The sequence below is a fragment of the Aotus nancymaae genome, unplaced genomic scaffold (genome assembly GCF_030222135.1).
Source record: "Aotus nancymaae isolate 86718 unplaced genomic scaffold, 86718_ANA_hifiasm-v0.15.2.pri h1tg000033l, whole genome shotgun sequence".
NCBI classification, from domain to species: Eukaryota; Metazoa; Chordata; class Mammalia; order Primates; family Aotidae; genus Aotus; species Aotus nancymaae.
This window is the reverse complement of record NW_026988447.1, coordinates 38,864,988-38,887,968: the sequence shown is the minus strand read 5'-3', so window position 1 is coordinate 38,887,968 and position 22,981 is coordinate 38,864,988. Positions and strand designations below refer to the sequence as shown.

The 22,981-nt window shown below is 38.1% G+C and overlaps 1 protein-coding gene across 1 annotated transcript in view; it reads left to right on the top strand.

The window, feature by feature from the left end:
- HSPA4L (heat shock protein family A (Hsp70) member 4 like) overlaps positions 1-6,812 on the top strand; it is a 51,150-nt gene extending 44,338 nt beyond the window's left edge. Inside the window, exons 18-19 of the mRNA XM_012473051.3 lie at positions 2,610-2,771; positions 4,526-6,812. Coding sequence (XP_012328474.1) covers positions 2,610-2,771; positions 4,526-4,717 — 354 coding nt within the window. The 3' untranslated portion in view covers positions 4,718-6,812. The remainder of the gene's footprint in view (positions 1-2,609; positions 2,772-4,525) is intronic.
- Positions 6,813-22,981: the final 16,169 nt, after the last annotated feature.

Below are 22,981 nucleotides of genomic sequence, written 5' to 3'. Positions count from 1 at the left end.
CATTTAGATTTAACAGTAAAATTTGAGAAAATATTTACTGTTTTGTTTCCTCTAAATCAGGAGTTATCAGACTTTTAAAGACAAACAATATTTTAGGCTTCAGCTATTCCTATCTGCCATTGTAGCACAAAAGTACCATAGACAATATGCAAACTAATGGACATGGCTGTGTTCCCAGAAACTTTATGTAAAAAATCATAAGCAGTGGTTGAATTTGGCCGATGGGACAAGTTTTTTGATCCCTACTCTAAGCAGATATTCACTGTAATCCCCAGTTTTTGTCTATGATGTTAAACATGCATTAGTAGGCAGGAGAGACCAGCACCAGAAATATTCAAGCATGTCAAAATAGCTTACATTTATCAAGCATGTCATGAATTTTAAGTACTTTATGTAGATTGTCTCACCAGGATATATCCTATACAACGTTAATGCTATTATCTTTATTTTACATCTGGGAAAACTGAAATGCTTAAGCAATTTATTGAAGTTTACCCAAGTAGTTAATGATGAAATCAACGTTCAAACCTAACCATCAATATACAAATTCTCAGCAACCATATTGCTTTTCACTACACATAATGGAAAAGGGTTACTTATTTTAGAAATAGATTTTTGAGTTTTGTGAAACAAAGACTGCAGTCCAGCAAACCTAAAGGAAAAATTCAGATATTGATTATAAATATATCTGCTAAAATCAGTGTTCAAATTGTTCTTATAGGCACAGGTGGAATGTAAGGATAATGAAAAAGAAGGAAGAGTAGCCCAATGGAAACACCAAGAATATTTTAAATCTGGTATAATTACTAGTGGCACAGCATTCTCCAGTCTTTAGCTATCTTCTTCAGTATGCAGGTTTAAGGTATTATTCCACTCAAGGCAAGACTTCACTTCTGCTCAAACATTTCAGTTTTTATTATGTGCTAGGCTATTTTCTAGATGACTGAACTATAGTGTCAACTTGTTTTTAATATGCTTCAGTAGTGAAAGGTGGACAATAAATTACTGTAAAGTATGTCAGATAGAAGCTGCAGAAAAAGTAAAGGACTGTCAGAGATGGAAGAGGTTTGTCAGAAGGGCATACTAATAAGGTGATAGACACGTTAGGAGAGAAATGAAGAAGTGAAAACTCTAAAGACGTGTGATAACTGGAAGGGAAATGCTCTAGACAAAGAGAATAGCAGTTGCAAAACACCAAGGGGAAAACATGTTAGAGGAACAGCAGGGTCAATGTGGTTGAAAACAATAGGGGTAGGGGTAGCAGTTGCCAGATCGTAAGTGGGCCTAGTTGGCCCTTGTAAACGTTTGGGTTTTACTCTGAGATGGAAAGTTGTTGGAGGCTTTTGAGCATAGGAGTAGTAACATTTGGGTTTTTTTTTTTTTTTTTTTTTTTTTTTTTTTTTTTTTAAGGATCTGGAGGCAGAGAGATGGATTAAGACATTATTAGAATAATACAAGCAAGAAATGATGGAGGCTTGAACTCAGATGGTAGGGTTGGGAAGCCAAGAAGTGGTTAGATTTTTGCATTTATTTTGAAGGTAGAAGCTTTTAATATTTCCTGATAGAGTCCAAAAAAAGTTGAAAATGACTCCAAGGATTTTGAGCTAAAAGAATGAATTTGCTGAGATGAGGAAAACTGGGAAGAGCAGATGGAGACATAATCTGGTGTTTGAAACATAAGCATTTCAAACTTTACAAATAGAAAAGTCAAAGTTGGATACAGAGCTGAGAGTTAAGGGAAGAGGTTCAGGCTAGAGATTTTTTAAAAGCATGTGGGTAGACAGATGAATGAGGATGAACTGGCAAAAGAATCTTAAGAAGTGATCCATGACAGGAAGAAATTCAAGAAAATGTGGCGACCTAGAAACTGAGTCAGATGATAGATGCATAATTTGTAATCATACAAGCAGAAAGAGGACTTGGGTATCTGAGGAAGCTTTATAGTTTTTTTGTTTGGGGTTTTTTTTCTATATATACACACACACACATATACGGTTTTTAAAAGGGCATCACCATCCTCCCGCGTCTTTGACTTTGGAGTATTCTTACATTCTCTCTCTTCTGTGTCTGATCTGTAATCCATCAGGAGATCCTCTTTCTGTATGTTACATTGCCATTTCTTTCTGATTCTATCACTACTAATTTAAACCATGGCTACTTAGTTATCTATTACGTGTGACAGCTGCAGTATCTCTTTTTCAGAAAGAATTTTGTCATTTTTCTAATCAAGAATTTAGCATACTTTTCTGTTGTATATTCATAATTTTGTGTCTAGTTTGTTATATGCCTTGTTCACTTTACTTCTCCTTTATAAATTCCATTTCATTGCAACTTCTTTCTTGGCTAAGTGCTTTCTCCCTGAGTATTCCTTAGTAGTCATTCTTTCCCAAACCTAATTTCTTCAGAGAGGCTTTTTTTTTTAAACTCACACTGATTTTATCTTTTATCCCATTTTCTTCAGTTCTGTGTTATTTTTATGTGGTTTCTTCAGATGAGTACATTTGAGGTATACAGTCGATAAGAGTCTAAATTTTTTAAGTAGAAATTACTAATAAACCAGTGCTAGCTGAAAAATCATTACACTAAGTGAAGGCTTTTTTTTTAAATAGGATGAAAGATACGATCATTTGGATCCTGCTGAAATGGAAAAGGTTGAAAAATACATCAATGAGGCCATGAGTTGGCTGAACAGTAAGATGAATGCACAGAACAAACTAAGTCTCACTCAAGATCCTGTGGTAAAAGTTTCAGAAATAGTTGCAAAGGCAAAGGTAAGAAGTTTACGAAATTGCCTAAAATTGGTTTCAAGGATTAAAAGTTTTTAATGAGAGCCATGCTTTGGCAAATAATCAACTTGCAGAAGAACTTAAAAGAACAAAATTGTTTAAAAAAATTTAGGATATTAGGGATGAGGTATCATCTCTGTTCTTTGTCATACAAGGCTGGTTTTTAAACTTCAAGAGTAATATAGAATGAAATAAAGCAATGTGACAACTTCTGATTGTTAAATATTTCAGACTTACAGGTTGGATGAGACCGCTAAGTCTTCATTACAGAAATTTTCAGTATAAGTCTGTCTTTGACTTAATTTGAAATGTATAAACTTCCATGGTAAAATCTTATTCTGAGATAAAGTTTTCAATTTAAAAAACACTGCTAATGAAAATGTTGGCCAGGCCTGTTGGCTTATGTCTGTAATCCCAGCTCTTTGTGGGGGCCGAGGCAGGCGGCTTGCTTGAACCCAGGAGTTTGAGCCTGAGCAACATGGCAAAACCCTGTCTCTACAAAAAGTACAAAAATTAGCTGGGTGTGGTAGCGCATATCTGTAGTCCTAGCTACTCAGGGGGCTGAGGCAGGAGAATCCCTTGAGCCCAGGAATTTGAGGCAGCAGTGAGCTAACAGTCCTGCCACTGCACTCCAGCGACAAAGCAAGACCCTGTCTACTTGCAGGGGGAAAAAAAGCAATCGAAATACCTATCAATTGGAAACTAGATTAATAAATTGATGCATCATACAACACTATGTAGCCATTAAATATAGCATTTTACATATATCTGCTTAAATATGTGTACTCATAGATTTGTTTATATGTGTATGCCTGAACATACATCTAGAAAGATATCCACCAAAAGGTTAATATTGTTACTTTGTAGGAGATGGAATTTCAGGGAATTTTTAAAATATCATTCAGTATGTTTTGGGGTGTGTGATTTTTTTCTTTTTTTTAGTGCAAGTTGATACTTTTATAATGAAATAAAAATATTTTTGTTCTGAGAAAGTTTTGCCAAGAAGCTATAATATATATTTTACCCCTAATGAGATGAGATGCAGAGTGTGACGAGAGCAATTTGCCACGAAAACATTCCCCCTAGGATGTTAATCCCTGTATTTCCATACCTACCTCAATCTTTGTGACACTGATCCTCAAAGGTTTTTAAATTTGAGTAGTGTTTGTATACTGTTCTTCTATTTGCATGTAAAAAGCAAGGAAATAGAGCATTGTTTCATTTAAATTACTAAGTTGCAATTTATTTTCGTGGCACTTTTTCCTTCAACGGAAGAGGCTACTCAGCTATTCTCAAAAAAATAAAGTTGTTTGTGTATGTATTTGTATGATTCCGTTTATTAGAATTGTTTTTATGTAAATGTTGAAAATTTTCAATTTATGAAATAGGTGTTATTTGATGTAATTCTCATAGCAAAGCTTTAGACATAATTTAAAGAATTAAAAATTATTTCCACCAAAGTAAACTATATTTAAATTATTGTAAAGAAACAAGTTTTTAGAAAGGTTAAGTACAAAAAAAAGATTCAATAATTTTTGACTGCCACAGGCATGTACTAACACAGAAGGTAAATCTTTCATGAGGCATTTGAAGAAAATAGTTGGCTATCTAGCTGAGCTAACACAAATTCAGAAATGTGGAATTATGTGGAAATTTAGAAAGTTAATGTGGTGTTTAGAAAGTTAATGGTAACTTGTTCTGTAATCTTTTTAATATGATCAATTTCTTCATGTCTTTAGGAACTGGATAATTTCTGTAACCCCATCATTTACAAGCCCAAACCAAAAGTAGAAGTTCCTGAAGACAAAGCAAATGCTAACAGTGAACACAATGGCCCAATGGATGGACAGAGTGGAACTGAAACTAAGTCAGATTCAACAAAAGACAGCTCACAGCATACTAAATCCTCTGGAGAGATGGAAGTGGACTAAGTCTTAATTTTACCTTCACATAATTCAAACAGTGCAAGTAACCACTGGGTCCATCTTTTACATCTGGTACACAAAACAGATGTTCAGTTGTTCTTAACTACTTTTTGTCATTTGTTTTTTTGGAGTTTTGAAAAGTGTTTTACATTGAGTACACTTCTGTTCATTTCCATTGCTGCTTATATGAAGCTTTAGCCAATTAGATTTGTAAGACAATTTAAGCTTTCCGGATACATGTTACTTCAAACATGTAGGATCCATACATAGTTGGCAACAGTCTACCTTATTTAAAGCTTCTACTGGGATAAACCTCAACTCCTTCATTCAGGAAAGGATACTTTATTGCACTGTTGTTGCAGAAGCATAGATTTAATTGCATCTTTATTTTGAAAAACAAATGGAAATTGATGGGGTTTAAAGCAGGGAAGGCACTGACCTTTTTCTAGTTATTGTATTGTTACAATTTAAGTATTAAATAGGTTTCTCAACAAATTAGTCCATCTCATTGATGTACCACAGAACTCCAAATCTTTGCTGTCATCACATAAATGAACTAAATCACATGCTGAAAGGGAACACACCCAATTTTATGTTAAGGTGACACCAGCAGTTTTCTTCTTTTATTAGTAATGTAGATTGATGTTTTCTCAGAGTAACTCATTGTCTTTTTCGCTTGAAATTTTCGATCTTGTCCTGAAGACTAGCTGCTGCTAAAAACAATGCTAGCCTAAAGATATAGGAGTCTCTGACAAAATGACCTTCATGTTAAGGGGAAATGCTGTTTATCTACTCAGACATGGGTCTGTGATGTTCATAGTCTTGTTTCAGTTATACTAGTTGTCTTGTTTTTTTCTTGATTTTGTTAATATATACCTTAACACAGGGTAGGGAGAAGTGGCACAGTGTATTCATTATATAAATTTATCATTGATTCACCTAATGTTACATTGTAGATAAACACTATTAAGTGGTAGTACTTGAAAAGGAGCGCTTATACAGTAAGTCTTGAGAAATAATGTTTGTAATAAACTTAACTGTGTTACATATCAACAGGCAAAAATATAGAATGTTACATAGTGTTATGTGATTAAATTATAGTTCTTGCTGTTACATTACCTTTTGAAACCTTGACTCCAGATTTGGTGCTGCTTAAACAAATTAAATGGGCAAAGGGATAGTAAACTTAAGATGAATTTCAAGGACTTAATCTGTGCTTCATCACCAACTTGTCCACGTTGTTAATTTCTGTCCAGAGACCTGAAACTATTTATTTAAGTATGGGAACAGACTGAAACGGATGTTTCAACCTACAAGAGAGAGAAGCATAGACAAGTATATGAGCCCTTATGTCCTTAATGCCAATAAACTAGATGATTGACCTAGTTTAAAATTTCAAAAGGCTCATTTTCTCCCAAAGCGAAATCTTTGTTAGAAACAGTTGAGTTAAGTAGTAAAAATTGAGAGTATAATATCTTTAGGGATAGTCATTTCTCACAACTAGTTCTCTACGAGAGACTTTGTTTCTACAATGTAGCCTGCACTTAATGGTGAGTATGGAGTAGTGCATTTTGCAGGGAATTTTATTCAGTCTTTTGAAGAGGAATCTTTTTTGCATTAAAAAAAATCATATAAACAATATATTTTTAGACTCTTCTAATCTTTAAACTTTGTTAATTCTCTTAAAATGAAATAGTTATATCCAATAGTTGATGATATACAATTTTTAAAAACATAGATGCTTTTTATTTTTATGTTGAATGTATAGATTCATTTCAGGAAAAGCATGAAGATAATGAAAGCAAATATATAACAATACAAGTAAGGACTTTAGAGCTTTTGAGTTAAAACATCCACTCCCTTGGTTAGGAACTATGCCTCAAACGTCCTGGGAATAAATATGGGAACAACTTTTCTGTTAATACATCTAAATGTTCTAGTATATCCTGACATTTTCCATTGTCACTTTCAGCTTTGTGTTTTAGTGAGATAGTACCACCAATTTTTGTAATTATATAACATTTCATTTAATAACTTAAATACATCCAAATATATGTATACTTTTTCTACTCACTTACTCAAAAGATAATTTAAAAAGTGATTTCACCTTATAATGTACTTATTTACTGAATTCATTAATGAAAGAGAGTGTTCTCTTTAATACAGATTTGGGTAGACAGACTGATTCAGTCCAATTTTAATCTACATTAAAATGTGCAATGCTAGACAAAGATTGTTTTCAAAATAAGCAGTGATTTCAGAAGTTATTTTAAAAAATGCATAGTAAAACAATGTTTTCCTATGGTAAGCAAACAAGAATTAAGTTTGTAGGGAATATTTGGAATGACTAATATAAATTAGTATACTTTGACTCTATGGAAAAGTATAAATTACTTGTGGTTTTAGAAACCAACTCTAATAGCCAGTTGTACTGTGATTTAAAAAACATTTGTTAAATAATAGTATAACAGAAGTTTGCGATGTTATAATTCCTTAGCAGTAATGTAAAATTCTTAGGTTTTGGCCGGGTGCCGTGGCTCATGCCTGTAATCCTAGCACTTTAGGAGGCCAAGGCAGGCAGATCACCTGAGGTCAGGAGTTTGAGACCAGTCTGGCCAACATGGTGAAACCCCATCTATACTAAAAATACAAAATGTAGCCAGGCGTGGTGGCATGTGCCTATAATCTCAGCTAGCCTGGAGGCTGAAGCAGGACAATTACTGAAACCTGGGAGGCAGGGGCTGCTGTTAAACAAGATTGCACCACTGCACTCCAGCTTGGGTGACAGAGCAAGACTCCATCTAAAAAAAAAATTCTTAAGTTTTACAGAAAACTAGAAAGAGCACAGCAGCAAAGAATTTGGCTATTGAAATAATCGATAAACCCGATTTTGAAAAGGATGACAAGGCTGGGCACAGTGACTCACATCTGTAATCCTAGCACTTTGGGAGGCTGAGGTGGGAGGATCACTTGAACCCAGGAGTTCAAGACCAGCCTAGGCGACATAGTGAGACCCTGTCTCTACAAAAAAATAAAAATTAGCCAGGCATGGTGCTGCACACCTGTAATCCCAGTTACTCAGGAGACTGAGGTGGGAGGATCAGTTAGCCTGGGAGATGAAGGCTGCAAAGAGCCATGATCATACCACTGCACTCTAGCCTGGGCAACAGAGTGAGGCCCTGTTTCAAATAAAAGGGTAACAAGACATTTACTAAGAAGAACTAAAGGAGAAAAAGATTTCCTAGACCTTTTTTTAGAAGGGGGTATCAATTTTTAGTATATTTGTGATTAATTCTGTAATAGAGAAATCTTTAAAGAGAATTTTGGGACCTAATAATTAGCATAATGTCAGTGTGAAAGCACTTAATCCAAATTAGCCTGTTTTGAAAAATCCATATTTATTAAAGGCAGTAGACATTTGAATACAGTAATCAACTTAGCTGACTTCGGTTTAACCCTAAATACATACAACCATTCCTCCATTTTCATAAACTTGAAAAATAATAATAAGCGTCTCCCATCAGGATTTTCTATTTTGTTGTAAATAGTTGGTATTTGGTAGTCCACAATAAAAGTCTTTGCATTAATTTTACAAGTTTAGAAATGATTAAGTGACTGGTAAAATACAACTTTCTCAGTTTTTAGATGTATACAGCAAAAAAAAAAAATAAAAAAATAAAAATAAAAATAAAATTCTTTTTTCTTATTTATTTTGAGACAGAGTCTGGCTTTGTTATCCAGGCTGGAGTGCAATGGTGTGATTTCAGCTCACTGCAACCTCCACATACTGAGTTCAAGAGATTTTCCTACCTCAGCCTCTGAGTAGCTGGGACTACAGGTGCATGACACCACACCCAGCTAATTTTTGTATTTTTGGTAGAGACGGCATTTTGCTGTGTTAGCCAGGCTGGTCTTGAACTCCTGACCTCACATAATCCACCCACCTTAGCCTCCCAAAGTGCTGGAATTAGCAGGTGTGAGCCACTATACCCGACCAAAAATTATTGCTTTTAAAGTTAATCTTACTTTGTGGTTAAACTTCTAAAGAATTATAAGCAGAATTTGGTTTTGTGATACATGATTGTATAAATTGTTAATGAGAGACATAGCTAATTGTACTGATATATCGACATACATTTAAAATCTGGTGACACTGGTTAAATTGCCCGTGATGACTTCATGTGACATGGGAGGGATATGCTTATAAAGTTTAATTGTGATATTATCCTCTTACTACCTATAGTATGTTTTGCAAAAATCAGTCCATTTAGCAAACTAATCTTTGTAAAGCAGTCAGTTTCAGAAGATACTTTTTAATCAAAGAAATAGCAGGTTTAGGATTATACCTTTTGGCTTTTGTCTAACATTTGATTTAATCTAAAGATTATAAAATAATTTTAGAAGCACATAATTTCTTTTGATAAAAAGTAACAAAAATTTAATGCAGATCGAAGACCAAAGCTTTTAACCAAAACAAGCAAAAAGAAACTTAAGCTGTTTAACTATCACATCTCTAAAATGCTTGAAAACAATAATCTTTGTTTTGTTTTGGGGTTTTTTGGTTTTTTTTTATTCAGAGTCTCTGTCACCCAGGCTGGAGGGCATGGCCTCTGCCTCCCAAGCTCAAGCCTCAAGCTATTCTCCTGCCTCAGCCTCCCAAATAGCTAGGATTACGGGCGCCCACCATCACACCCAGCTAATTTTTGTATTTTTGGTAGACGGGGTTTCACCGTGTGTTGGTCAGGCTGGTTTTGAACTCCTGAACCCACCTCCACCTCCCAAAGTGCCGGGATAACAGGCATGAGCCACTGCACCCAGCCAATGTTCTTTTATACACTCATGTTTTCTAACAAAACAGCTTTGGGTTTATGATGCTGCCAGATGTCATTACAATTTTTTTTTTTCCCTAAATTCAAAGGTAATTGCTCTAAACAATAAAGGCACCTGGAATTTTCAGAACATTAAAAAGCAAACTATTTAGAAGAAAAGAAAACATAAACGTCTCTGGAAGTGATCAGTATAAGTGGGTAATGAGTCATCTTCCTTATCCCTAAGGATACTTCCTAAAGAAAAAGCAGGTTTGCTGTAAAACATTACTAAATGAGGTCTCAAGTCACAAAGCTAATTGAAATAACATACATTTGCTTCAGTCTCAGGCAAGTCAAAATCCACAACCGCAAGAAGAAATTATTAGTATGCTCTTTGCTTTGGAATCTCTTAATTTACTGTCATGCCCTAAGTCACAAGAAGATTATTAGGGAAATGTCACTGACACCTAAAAATTACCTAGCCTGTAAAGAGATTGGTGAAATTCATCATGTTTTAAATAATTTAATTGCATTATACCATGTAAACTGTAAATGAAAATGATCTTAGTCTTTCCTTTATCTTGTTTTAGTACCCTCTTACCTGTTTCTAGACTTTTAAATCACTGTATTTTTCTCAAGTATTTTTTATTTTGGATTATCCTTTAGATATTTTTGTTCACGGCTTTTTAAAAATAATAGTTTCACTGACAATCCCATCACTTGGATAATTTTATTACTTTTGTTTCCTTTTTGATACTTACTCTGCCTGTTAAAGGTTTTTTGGCTTTAAATTCGTACTTGATAAGCCATATTATTTGTGTAATTTAATAGCATTCTGGAATAGATTTTTTGTATTCTGGCCTTGAAATACTTTTAAGTAATTCTGGACCAAAAGAGGTGAATTTTGTGAGTATTGCCTATTAAGTAAATGACATCCCTCATTTTTAATCCAAATACAATTTTTGACAGAATAACAAGGGTCAGAAATTCAAAATAGTTGTTAGACACCTTTGATTCTTTGCTACTATCTGGTTATGTACATGCGTTGTGCATCTTCCTTTTTTAGTATTTGCTAAATTTTTCGCTTCTGGGGACTTATTTTTAAATGCTAATCTACCCAGAATGTAGATATTAAAATGTAATTAGAGGCTTAGCTTTGGGAGGCCAAGGTAGGTGGATTGCCTGAGCTCAGGAGTGTGAGACCAGCCTGGGCAACATAGTGAAACCCCATCACTACTAAAAATACAAATAATTAGCTGGGTGTGGTGGTGCATGCCTGTAGTCCCTGCTACCCAGGAGGCTAAGGCAGGAGAATCGCTTGAACCCGGAAGGCGGAGGTTGCAGTAAACCAAGATCACCACACTGTACTCCAACCTTGGGGGACAGAGTGAGAATCTGTCTCAAAAAGAAAAAAAAATGTAATTAGAAATGGAAATTTAGGTAAATGAAGCTTTAAAGTGTTCTATTTTTTCCCTTAAATAAACTTTTATGATTTAGTGTCTCGGAAAGAGACTCACATTAAAAGTGGTTTTTATATTTGGCAGGATGAAGCCATTGTATTTAATACCACACTACATACAACAGTTTTTTAATGAGGTTACTGATTGTTTAGTATTTGTAATATGGCATCCAAGTCATCTTTACTTAACCATTATGAAAATAATTTGTGTATGTAATGACTGACTCTAGTCATTATGAAAAATAACCTTTGGCAGTTTTTAGTTCCTACTTGTTAACAACTCCTCTTTTTAAGAGGGGTACTACATTTGCTTTCTCAATTTCCCAATCTGTTTTCAATATACAGCAACAATTGCAATGCAGAAAATTGTAATCAAGTGTGATGTTTCCATAAAAATAATTGAGATTCAAATGTCATAGACCCTTTAGTTTCAACGAGCAGACATGAGAATGGTTTATGATCCTAAGTTGGTAATATTCTAGGAATATATAATTGTCATATAATTTTGGTTTACAAACATATTCATTAAAATGTTTACACATGGCATTATCAAAGCATATAAAATATTTTCTATGTATGTCATTTGCATCTTTATGCTAATGAACAAAGTAGCAATAAATGCAGTTCATTTTTGGATGGCAGTACACATTGTTAACAATCGTGTAATTATGTCTACCTACTCACTGAACCATGAAGTTTGCACACCTGAGGTTTTTCACCTGTTGAATTTTATTGATTTGATGATAGTCTGTGGACAAATCATCAAGTACATTTACAAAAATTTACTTTGCAATGAGGGTTTTTAAGTAAATTGGCAAATTTTTGAAACCTTCAGATACTATTGATTCTGAAAACTAAAATAGTACTTTGTGTTGGAAATGTTGTTAGAGAAGAACTCGGGAATAAATGAATTTGAAGACTAGAAATTCTTGACAGGCAAAGGGAAGCTTTCTGACCTAGTGATTCTGATAATGGCTCCTCAGCTTGAGAACTGCTGTTCCTGATTTAAAAAAATGTGTCAAATAGCTTAGCATGTTGGGATAAGAAGATGGTTGAGGTGCCCAGCATTTGGTACTTAATTTTTTAGTGATTGGACAACTCGTGAAATTTGAAGGATTTGGATCCTCAATCCAGAAAGGTATTTAATCTATGCACTTTAAACTTCCCAATGAAATGCAAATAAAAAAGTCTAGGATAACTAATCAGCAGGTCATTGCTATTTCACTAAATCCTGAGTTTGAGAGAATGAGAGAGGGTTTTACGTTAAAACCCTGTTTCTAGTGATTAACGAAGTAAGAGATGGTAACCTTTCAGAAGTGAAGAAGGAATGTCTGATTTTAAGTACCACAAAATTTTAACCATTTTAAAAAGAAATAGGTTCAAAGCAGTTCAAACATCCTGCAGTTGCCAGAAGGCAGTAGGAAGCCAGTTGTGTCCAGCTGTGTTGAGAAAGAAATACAAAAAACTATTTGTGTATTAAGCAAAAATCAGGTTAAATATAGATAAATAGGAAAGAAGCAATGTGTAATAAAATGAATGCTGTTAAAGGCAACAGGGAGGCAAAGAAAAAAATCACAAAATAAGTAGTTACAACAAGCACCATAAAGTTGGCCAGTTTAGGGGAGGATTCAAGATGGCTGATTAGGAGCAGCTCAGGATTGCAGCTCCCAGCAAAAGCACAGAGGGTGAGTGGATGCCGCATTTACAGACGGATTTTTATTGCCCGTAGACCAGGAGATTCCCAGACAGAGGAGCCCCACGGGTCACCAGCACCACTGTTTTGGCCAGCACCGCAGGTCTCTGCACAAAATACATACAGCCGGGCGCCGTTTAGCTGGTGATTGGAACTCCTGGGAGACAGAGTCGCCCATTCAACTGATAGAAAGAGGACTGAAGCTGGGAGCCAGGGCAGGAGATTCCCAGGCAAAAAAGGGCCACAAATCTCCAGTGCAGCTGTTTCAGCTGGTGCAGTGGATCGCCACATGGGAAATCAAACAGATCCCGGCACCTTTTCAACAGGCGACTGGAATGCTTGGGAAAGAGAGTTGCCCATTCAACTGATAAAAAGGGGACTGAAACAGAGCCAGGCCAGGAGATTCCCAGGTGAAAAAGCACCACGAATCTCTAGCACAGCTGTTTCAGCCAGTTCAGGGGGTTGCCGCTTGGGAAATCACACAAATCTGAGTGCCTTTTCAACAGGTGACTGGAACACCTGGGAGATAGAGTGGCCCGTTAAACTGAAAAAAAAGGGGACTGAGACAGGGAGCCAGGCCAGGAGATTCCCAGGCAAAAAAGTGCCATGAGTCTCCAGCGGCTGCTTCAGCCAGCACAGCAGGTCTACACACAAGAAACACAAATCTGGGTGCTATTTCAACTGGTGACTGGGATGCCTGGGAGACAGAGTGGCCTGTTCAACTGACAAAAAAAAGGGGGGGGGGTCTGAGGCAGGGAGCCAGGTGATCAGGCACAGCAGGTCCCACCCCCAAAAAAAGCAATCTGAAACGCTCTGGACTGAGAGTTTCACCGCAAGCACAGCTGAACCCGGGACGGTCCAGCTCTGTGGGGGAGGGGCGTCTGCCATTACCGAGGTAATCCACCACTACAAAGGCAGTCCGCCATTGCTGAGACAGCCTGCCATTGCCAAAGAAGTTGGCCATTACAGAGAGATTCCACCATTACAGAGGTGGGCCACCATTGCTGAGGCAGTTCTAACTATACCCCTATAACCAGGACTGCAGGGAAGTTCATACAGAAGCTGGGTGGAGCCCACAGCAGCTGAGCAAAGCCTCTGCAGGCAGACTGTGACGAGGCTGCCTCCTTGCTGGGCAGGGAAGCCCTGAAAAAAGGCAATAGCAAGACAGAAAATTATAAATAAAGCCCTAACTACACTGGACAAAGCACCTAGGGAAAAAAAAGGCACTTACAAGTTCTGCTACAGCAGACTTAAACATACCAGCCCAGCAGCTCTGAATGGCATGGAGCTCACGGAGCTCACGGCTCAGACCTTGAGCCCCTATAAAGGACAGACTGTCTCCTCAAGCAGCTCCCAGACCCCCGTATATCCAAAGAGACACCTCATAAAGGAGAGCTGAGACTGACATCTGGCAGGTATCCTTCTGGAACAAAGATAGCAGAAGAAGAAACTGGCAGCAACCTGTACATTCTGCAGCTGCTGCAGGTGATCCCCAGGCAAGCAGGGCCTGGAGTGGATCTCAGCAGTACTACAGTAGAGGAGCCTGCCTGTTAGAAGAAAAAGTAAGAAACACAAAGAAATAACTTCATCATCAAAAAACTGGATGTCCACTCAGAGACCTCATCAGAAAGTCAAAAACTACAAAGATGACAGGTAGATAAATCCACAAAGATGGGAAGAAACCAGTGCAAAAAGCATGAAAACACCCAAAACAAGAATGCCTCTTCTCCTCCAAGGGATCACAACTCCTCACCAGGAAGGGAACAAGGCTGGATGGAGAATGAGTCTGATGAATTGACAGAAACAGGCTTCAGAAAGTGGGTAATAAGAAACTTCTCTGAGCTAAAAGAACATGTTCTAACCTAATGAAAAGAAACTAAGAACCTTCAAAAAACGTTTGATGAAATGCTAACAAGAAGCAACAGGTCTGAGAGGAATATAAGTGAATTGATGGAGCTGAAAAACACAACAAGAGAACTTCATGAAGCATACACCAGTTTCAACAGCTGAATTGACCAAGCAGAAGAAAGGATATCAGAGGCCAAACATCAACTCAATGAAATAAAATGAGAAGGCAGGATTAGAGAAAAAAGTAAAAAGAAATGAACAAAGTCTCCAATAAATATAGGACTATGTGAAAAGACCTACTCTACATTTAATAGGTGTACCTGAATGTGACGGAGGGAATGAATCCAAGTTGGAAAACATTCTTCAGGATATTACCCAAAAAAAATCCCCAACCTAGCAAGGCAGGCCAATATTCAAGTCCAGGAAATACAGAGAACACCACAAAGATATTCCTCAAGAAGAGCAACTCCAAGGCACATAATTGTCAGATTCACCAGGGTGGAAATCAAGCAGAAAATGCTAAGGGCAGCCAGAGAGAAAGGATGGGTTACCCACAAAGGGAAGCCCGTCAGAATCACAACGAATTTCTCAGCAGAAACCCTACAAGCCAGAAGAGTGGGGGCCAATATTCAACATCCTTAAAGAAAAGAACTTTCAACCTAGAATTTCATATCCAGCCAAACTAAGCTTCATAAGTGAAGGAGAAATAAAATTATTACTAACAAGCAATTACTCAGAGAATTCATCACCACCAGGCCTGCTCTACAAGAGCTCCTTAAAGAGGCACTAAACATAGAAAGGAACAACCAGTACCAGCCACTCCAAAAACATACCAAATGATAAAGAGCAACGACACAATGAAGAAACTGCATCAACTAACGGGCAAATCAGCTAGCATCAAAATCACAAGATCAAATTCACACATAAGAATATTAATCCTAAATGTAAATGGGCTAAACACCCCAACCAAAAGACGTAGACTGACAAATTGGATAAAGACTCAAGACTGATCGGTGTGCTGTATCCAGGAAACCCATCTCACATGCAAGGATACACAAAGGCTCAAAATAAAGGGAGGGAGGAAGATTTACCAAGCAAATGGAGAGCAAAAAAAAAGCAACAGTTGCAATTCTAGTCTCTGATAAAATAGGCTTTAAACTAACAAAGATCAAAGGAGACAAAGGAGGACACTACATAATGGTAAAAGGATCAATGCAACAAGAAGAGCTAACGATCCTAAATATACATGCACCCAATACAGGAGCACACAGATACATAAGGCAAGTTCTTAATGACTTACAAAGAGACTTAGGCTCCCACAAAATAATGGAGACTTTAACACCCCACTGTCAATATTAGACAGATCAATGAGACAGAAAATTAACAAGGATATCCAGGACTTGAAGTCAGATCTGGACAGAGCAAACCTAATAGACTCCCACAAAATAATAGTAGGAGACTTTAACACCCCATTGTCAATATTAGACAAATCAATGAGACAGAAAATTAACAAGGATATCCAGGACTTGAAGTCAGATCTGGACCAAGCAAACCTAATAGACATTTACAGAACTCTCCAGCCCAAATCCACAGAATATACATTCTTCTCAGGACCACATCACACCTACTCTAAAATTGACCACATAATTGGAAGTAAATCTCTCCTCAGCAAATGCAAAAGAACAGAAATCATAACAAACAGTCTCTCAGACCACAGTGCAATCAAGTTAGAATTGAGTATTCAGAAACTAACTCAGAACTGCACACTTTCATGGAAATTGAACAACTGGCTCTTGAATATTGACTGGATAAACAATGAAATGAAGGCAGAAAAAAAGATGTTCTCAAACGTGGCCAGTTAGGAGCAACTCAGGATTGCAGCTCCCAGTGAAAGCACAGAGAGAGAGTGGATGCCGCATTTCCAGACAGATTTTTATTGCCCACAGACCAGGAGATTCCCAGGTGGAGGAGCCCCACGGGTCGCCAGCACGGCTGTTTTGGCCAGCGTGCGGCGGTTCCCAGTGCAGAGTAAACAGAACTGTGTCCCCACTTAGCCAGCAAGGGGAGCTCAAACAGGGAACCAGGCCAGGAGATTCCTGGGCAAAAAGTGCCACGAATCTCAGAGCCGCGGTTTCAGCTGGTGCGGTGGGTCGCCACACGGGAAATCACACAGATCCCGGTGCCTTTTCAACAGGCGACTAGCACACCTGGGAGAGAGCCAACCGTTCAACTAAAAAACAAAAGGCTCTGAGGCAGGGAGCCAGGTGATCAGGCCCCGCTGGTCCCACCCCCACACAAAAAAAAAAACAAAAACAGCAATTGGAAACGCTCTGGGTTGAGAGTTTCACAGCAAGCACAGCTGAACTTGGGATGGTCCAGTTCTGTGGGGGAGGGGCATCCACCACTACGGAGGCAGTCCACCATTGCTGAGGCAGCCTTCCATTGCCAAGGCAACCCACCATTACAGAGAGAGTCCATCATTACAGAGGCGGGCCACCATTGCTTAGCCAGTTCGAACTACACCCATATAAACAGGACTGCATGGAAGTTCACACGGCAGCTGGGCGGAGTCCACAGCAGCTCAGCAAAGCCTCTGCAGGCACACAGTAACTAGGCTGCCTCCTTGTTGGCCAGGGCAGCCCTGAAGAAAAAAAAAAGGCAGCAGCACAGTGGAAACTCAAAAATAAAGCCCTAACTCCCTGGGACAGAACACCTAGGGAAAAAAAGGGGTTTATAAGTTCTGCTGCTGAAGACTTAAACTTACCTGCCAAGCAGCTCTGTATGAACAATGGAGCTCGCAGCTCAGCAATTGACTTACTATAAAGGACAGACTGTTTCCTCAAGCAGCTCCCTGACACCCATATATCCAAAGAGGCACCTCATAAAGGAGAGCTCAGACTGACATTTGGCAGGTATACTTCTGGGACAAAGCAGAAGAAACTGGTAGAAACCTTTACTGTTCGGCAGCTGCTGCAAGTGATCCCCAGGCAAGCAGGACCTGGAGTGGACATCAGCAGTCCTACAGCAGAGGGGCCAGACAGTTAAAAGGAAAACTAAGAAACAGAAATAACTTCATCATCAACAAACAGGACGTCTACTCAGAGACCCAATCTGAAAGTCAGCAACTACAAAGTCAACAGGTGGATAAATTCACAAAGATGGGAAGAAACGAGTGCAAAAAGGATGAAAACGCCCAAAACCAGAACACCTCGACTCCTACAAGGGATCACAACTCCTGATCAGCAAGGGAACAAGACTGGATGGAGAATGACTGTGATGAAATGACAGAATCAGGCTTCAGAAGGTGGGTAATAAGAAACTTCTGTGAGCTAAAACAACATGTTCTAACCCAATGCAAAGAAACCAAGAACCTTGAAAAAAGATTTGATGAAATGCTAACGAGAATGGACAACTTAGAGAGGAATATGAGTGAATTGATGGAGCTGAAAAACACAACACAAGAACTTCACGAAGCATGCACAAGTTTCAACAGCCAAATGGACCAAGCAGAAGAAAGGCTATCAGAGGTCAAAGATCAACTCAATGAAATAAAATGAGAAGGCAAGATTAGAGAAAACAGGGTAAAAAGGAATGAACAAAGTCAACAAGAAATATGGGACTATGTGAAAAGACCTAATCTATGTTTGATGGGTGTATCTGAATGTGACGAAGAGAATGAATCCAAGCTGGAAAATACTCTTCAGGATATTATCCAGGAAAACTTCCCCAACCCAGCAAGGCAGGCCAATATTCAAGTCCAGGAAATATAGAGAACACCACAAAGATATTCCTCAAGAAGAGCAACCCCAAGGCACATAATCGTCAGATTCACCAGGGTTGAAATGAAGGAGAAAATGCTAAGGGCAGCCAGAGAGAAAGGGCGGGTTACCCACAAAGGGAAGGGGAGCCCATCAAACTCACAGCAGATCTCTCAGCAGAAACCCTACAAGCCAGAAGAGAGTGGGGGCCAATATTCAACATCCTTAAAGAAAAGAACTTTCAACCCAGAATTTCATATCCAGCCAAACTAAGTTTCATAAGTGAAGGAAAAATAAAATCCTTTGTGAACAAGCAAGTACTCAGAGATTTCATCAGCAGCAGACCTGCTTAACAAGAGCTCCTAAAACAGACACTACACATAGAAAAGAACAACCAGTACCAGCCACTACAAAAACATACGAAATGGTAAAGAGCATCAGCACAACGAAGAATTTGCGTCAACTATCGGGCAAAACATCCGGCTAGCATCAAAATGGCAGTATCAAATTCACACATAACAATATTAACCCTAAACGTAAATGGACTAAATGCCCCAATCAAAAGACACAGACTGGGAAATTGGATTAAAAGTCAAAGCCCATTGGTGTGCTGTATCCAGGAATCCCATCTCACATACAAGGATACACAAAGGCTCAAAATAAAGGGATGGAAGAAGATTTACCAAGCAAAGGGAGAGCAAATAAAAGCAGGAGTTGCAATTCCCGTATCTGACAAAATAGACTTTAAAGCAACAAAGATCAAACGAGACAAAGAAGGACATTACATAATGGTAAAAGGATCAATGCAACAAGAAGAGCTAACGTTCCTAAATATATATGCACCTAATACAGGAGCACCCAGATACATAAGGCAACTTCTTAATGACTTACAAAGAGACTTAGACTCCCACACAGTAATAGTGGGAGACTTTAACACCCCATTGTCAATATTAGACAGATCAACGAGACAGAAAATTAACAAGGATATCCAGGACTTGAACTCAGACCTGGAACAACCAAACCAAATAGATATTTACAGAACTCTCCACCCCAAATCCACAGAATATACATTCTTCTCAGCACCACATCACACCTACTCTAAAATTGACCACATAAGTGGAAGTAAATCACTACTCAGCAAATGCAAAAGAACAGAAACCATAACAATCAGTCTCTCAGACCACAGTGCAATCCAGTTAGAACTCAGAATTCAGAAACTAACTCAGAACCGCACAGCTTCATGGAAACTGAACAACTGGCTCTTGAATGTTGACTGGATAAACAATGAAGTGAAGGCAGAAATAAAGATGTTCTTCAAAACCAACAAGAAGGAAGATAAAACATACCAGAATCTCTGGGACACATTTAAAGCAGTGTCTAGAGGAAAATATATAGCAATAAGTGCCCACATGAGAAGAAAGGAGAGATCTAAAATTGACACCCTATCGTCAAAATTGAAAGAGCTAGAGGAGCAAGATCAAAAAAACTCAAAACCTAGCAGAAGACAAGAAATAACTAAGATCAGAGCAGAACTGAAGGAGATAGAGACACAAAAAAACCCTTCAAAAAATCAATAAATCCAGGAGCTGGTTTTTCCAAAAGATCAACAAAATAGACACACCACTAGCCAGATTAATAAAAAAGAAAAGAAAGAATAACCAAATAGATGCAATAATAAATGATAAAGGGGATATCACCACAGATTCCACAGAAAGTCAGACCATCATCAGAGATTATTACAAACAACTCTATGCAAATAAACTAGAAAACCTGGAAGAAATGGATAAATTCCTGGACACTTGCCTCTTCCCAAGACTAAATCAGGAAGAAGTCAAAACCCTGAATAGACCAATAATAAGGTCTGAACTGGAGGCAGCAATTACGAGCCTACCAACCAAAAAAAGCCCAGGTCCAGATGGGTTCACAGCCGAATTCTACCAGACATACGAAGAGTAGCTGGTAACATTCCATCTGAAACTATTCCAAATAATCTAAAAAGAGGGAATCCTTCCCAAATCATTTTATGAGACCAACATCATCCTGATACCAAAACCCGGCAGAGACTCAACAAGAAAAGAAAACTTCAGGCCCAGATCCATGGTGAACATAGATGCAAAAATCTTCAATAAAATACTGGCAAGCCAATTGCAACAGGACATCAAAAAGCTTATCCACCATGATCAACTAGGATTCATCCCAGGGATGCAAGGCTGGTTCAACATATGCAAGTCCATAAACGTAATTCACCACATAAACAGAACCAAAGTCAAAAACAACATGATTATCTCAATTGATGAAGAGAAGGCCTTTGACAAAATTCAACAGCCTTTATGCTAAAAACCCTCAATAAACTAGGTATTGATGGAACGTATCTCAAAATAATAAAAGCTATTTATGACAAACCAACAGCCAATATCATACTGAATGGGCAAAAACTGGAAGCATTCCCTTTGAAATCGGGCACTAGACAAGGATGCCCCCTCTAACCACTCCTATTCAATATATACTGGAAGTTCTAGCCAGAGCAATCAGGCAAGAAAAAGAAATAAAGGGTATTCAAATATGAAAGGAGGAAGGCAAATTGTCTCTATTTGCAGATGACATGATTGTATATCTAGAAGACCCTATCATCTCAGCCCAAAATCTCCTGAAACTGATAAGTAACTTCAGCAAAGTCTCAAGATACAAAATCAATGTGCAAAAATCACAAGCATTCATATACACTAATAACAGACTTAAAGAGAGTCAAATCAAGAACAAACTGCCATTCACAATTGCTACAAAGAGAATAAAATACCTAGGAATACAGCTAACAAGGAACATAAAGGACCTCTTCAAGGAGAACTACAAACCAGTGCACAACGAAATAAGAGAGGACACAAACAGATGGAGAAACATTTCATGTTCATGGTTAGGAAGAATCAATATTGTGAAAATGGCCATACTGCCCAAAGTAATTTATAGATTAAACGCTATCCCCATCAAGCTACCAATGACCTTCTTCACAGAACTGGAAAAAAATACCTTAAACTTCATATGGAACAAAAGAGAGCCGGCATAGCCAAGTCAATTCTAAGCAAAAAGAACAAAGTGGGAGGCATCACACTACCGGACTTCAAAATATACTACAAGGCTACAGTAATCAAAACAGCATGGTACTAGTACCAAAACAGAGATATATACCAATGGAACAGAACAGAGGCCTCGGAGGCAACACAACATATCTACAACCATCTGATCTTTCACAAACGTGACAAAAAGAAGCAATGGGGAAAGGATTCCCTGTTTAATAAGTGGTATTGGGAAAACTGGCTAGCCATATGCAGAAAGCAGAAACTGGACCCCTTCCTGACACCTTACACTAAAATTAACTCCAGATGGATTAAAGACTTAAACATAAGCCCTAACACCATAAAAACCATAGAAGAAAATCTAGGCAAAACCATTCAGGACATAGGCATAGGCAAGGACTTCATGACCAAAACACCAAAAGCATTGGCAACAAAAGCCAAAATAGACAAATGGGACCTAATCAAACTCCACAGCTTCTGCACAGCAAAAGAAACAGTCATTAGAGTGAATCAGCAACCAACAGAATGGGAAAAAATTTTTGCAGTTTACTCATCTCACAAAGGGCTGATATCTGGAATTTACGATGAACTAAAACAGATTTACAAGAAAAAAACAAGCCCATTCAAAGATGGGCAAAGGATATGAACAGATACTTTAAAATAGAAGACATACATGAGGCCAACAAACATATGAAAAAATGCTCATCATCACTGGTCATTAGAGAAATGCAAATCAAAACTACATTGAGATACCATCTCACGTCAGTTAGAATGGCGTTCATTAAAAAATCTGGAGACAACAGATGCTGGAGAGGATGTGGAGAAATAGGAACACTTTTACACTGTTGGTGGGAGTGTAAATTAGTTCAACCGTTGTGGAAGACAGTGTGGCGATTCCTCAAGGACCTAGAAATAGAAATTCCATTTGACCCAGCAATCCTATTACTGGGTATATATCCAAAGGATTATAAATCATTCTACTATAAGGACACATGCACACGAATGTTCATAGCAGCACAGTTTACAATAGCAAAGGTCTGGAACCAACCCAAATGCCCATCGATGATAGACTGGACAGGGAAAATGTGGCACATATACACCATGGAATATTATGCAGCCATCAAAAATGATGAGTTCATGTCCTTTGTAGGGACATGGATGAACCTGGAAACCATCATTCTCAGCAAACTGACACAAGAACAGAAAATCATACACCTCACGTTCTCACTCATAGGCGGGTGTTGAACAATGAGAACATATGGACACAGGGAGGGGTGCACTATACACTGGGGTGTTGGGGGGAAATAGGGGAGGGACAGCAGGGGGCAGGGAATTGGGGAGAGGGAGCATGGGGAGAAATGCCAGATATAGGTGTAGAGGAGGAAGGCAGCAAATCACACTGCCATGTATGCACCTATGCAACAATCTTGCATGTTCTTCACATGTACCCCAAAACCTAAAATGCAATAAATAAAATAAAATGAAAACATAAAAGAATTACTGATAGATTTTGCTGATAAGAATTATGGAAAGTAGCAGCTAATTCAGGATTGTTCTATTACAGATACTATAGGGGAAGCAAGTCTGGAAAGTGGATTTAGACTCTCATGCTATACACTTTTTTTGGTGTGAA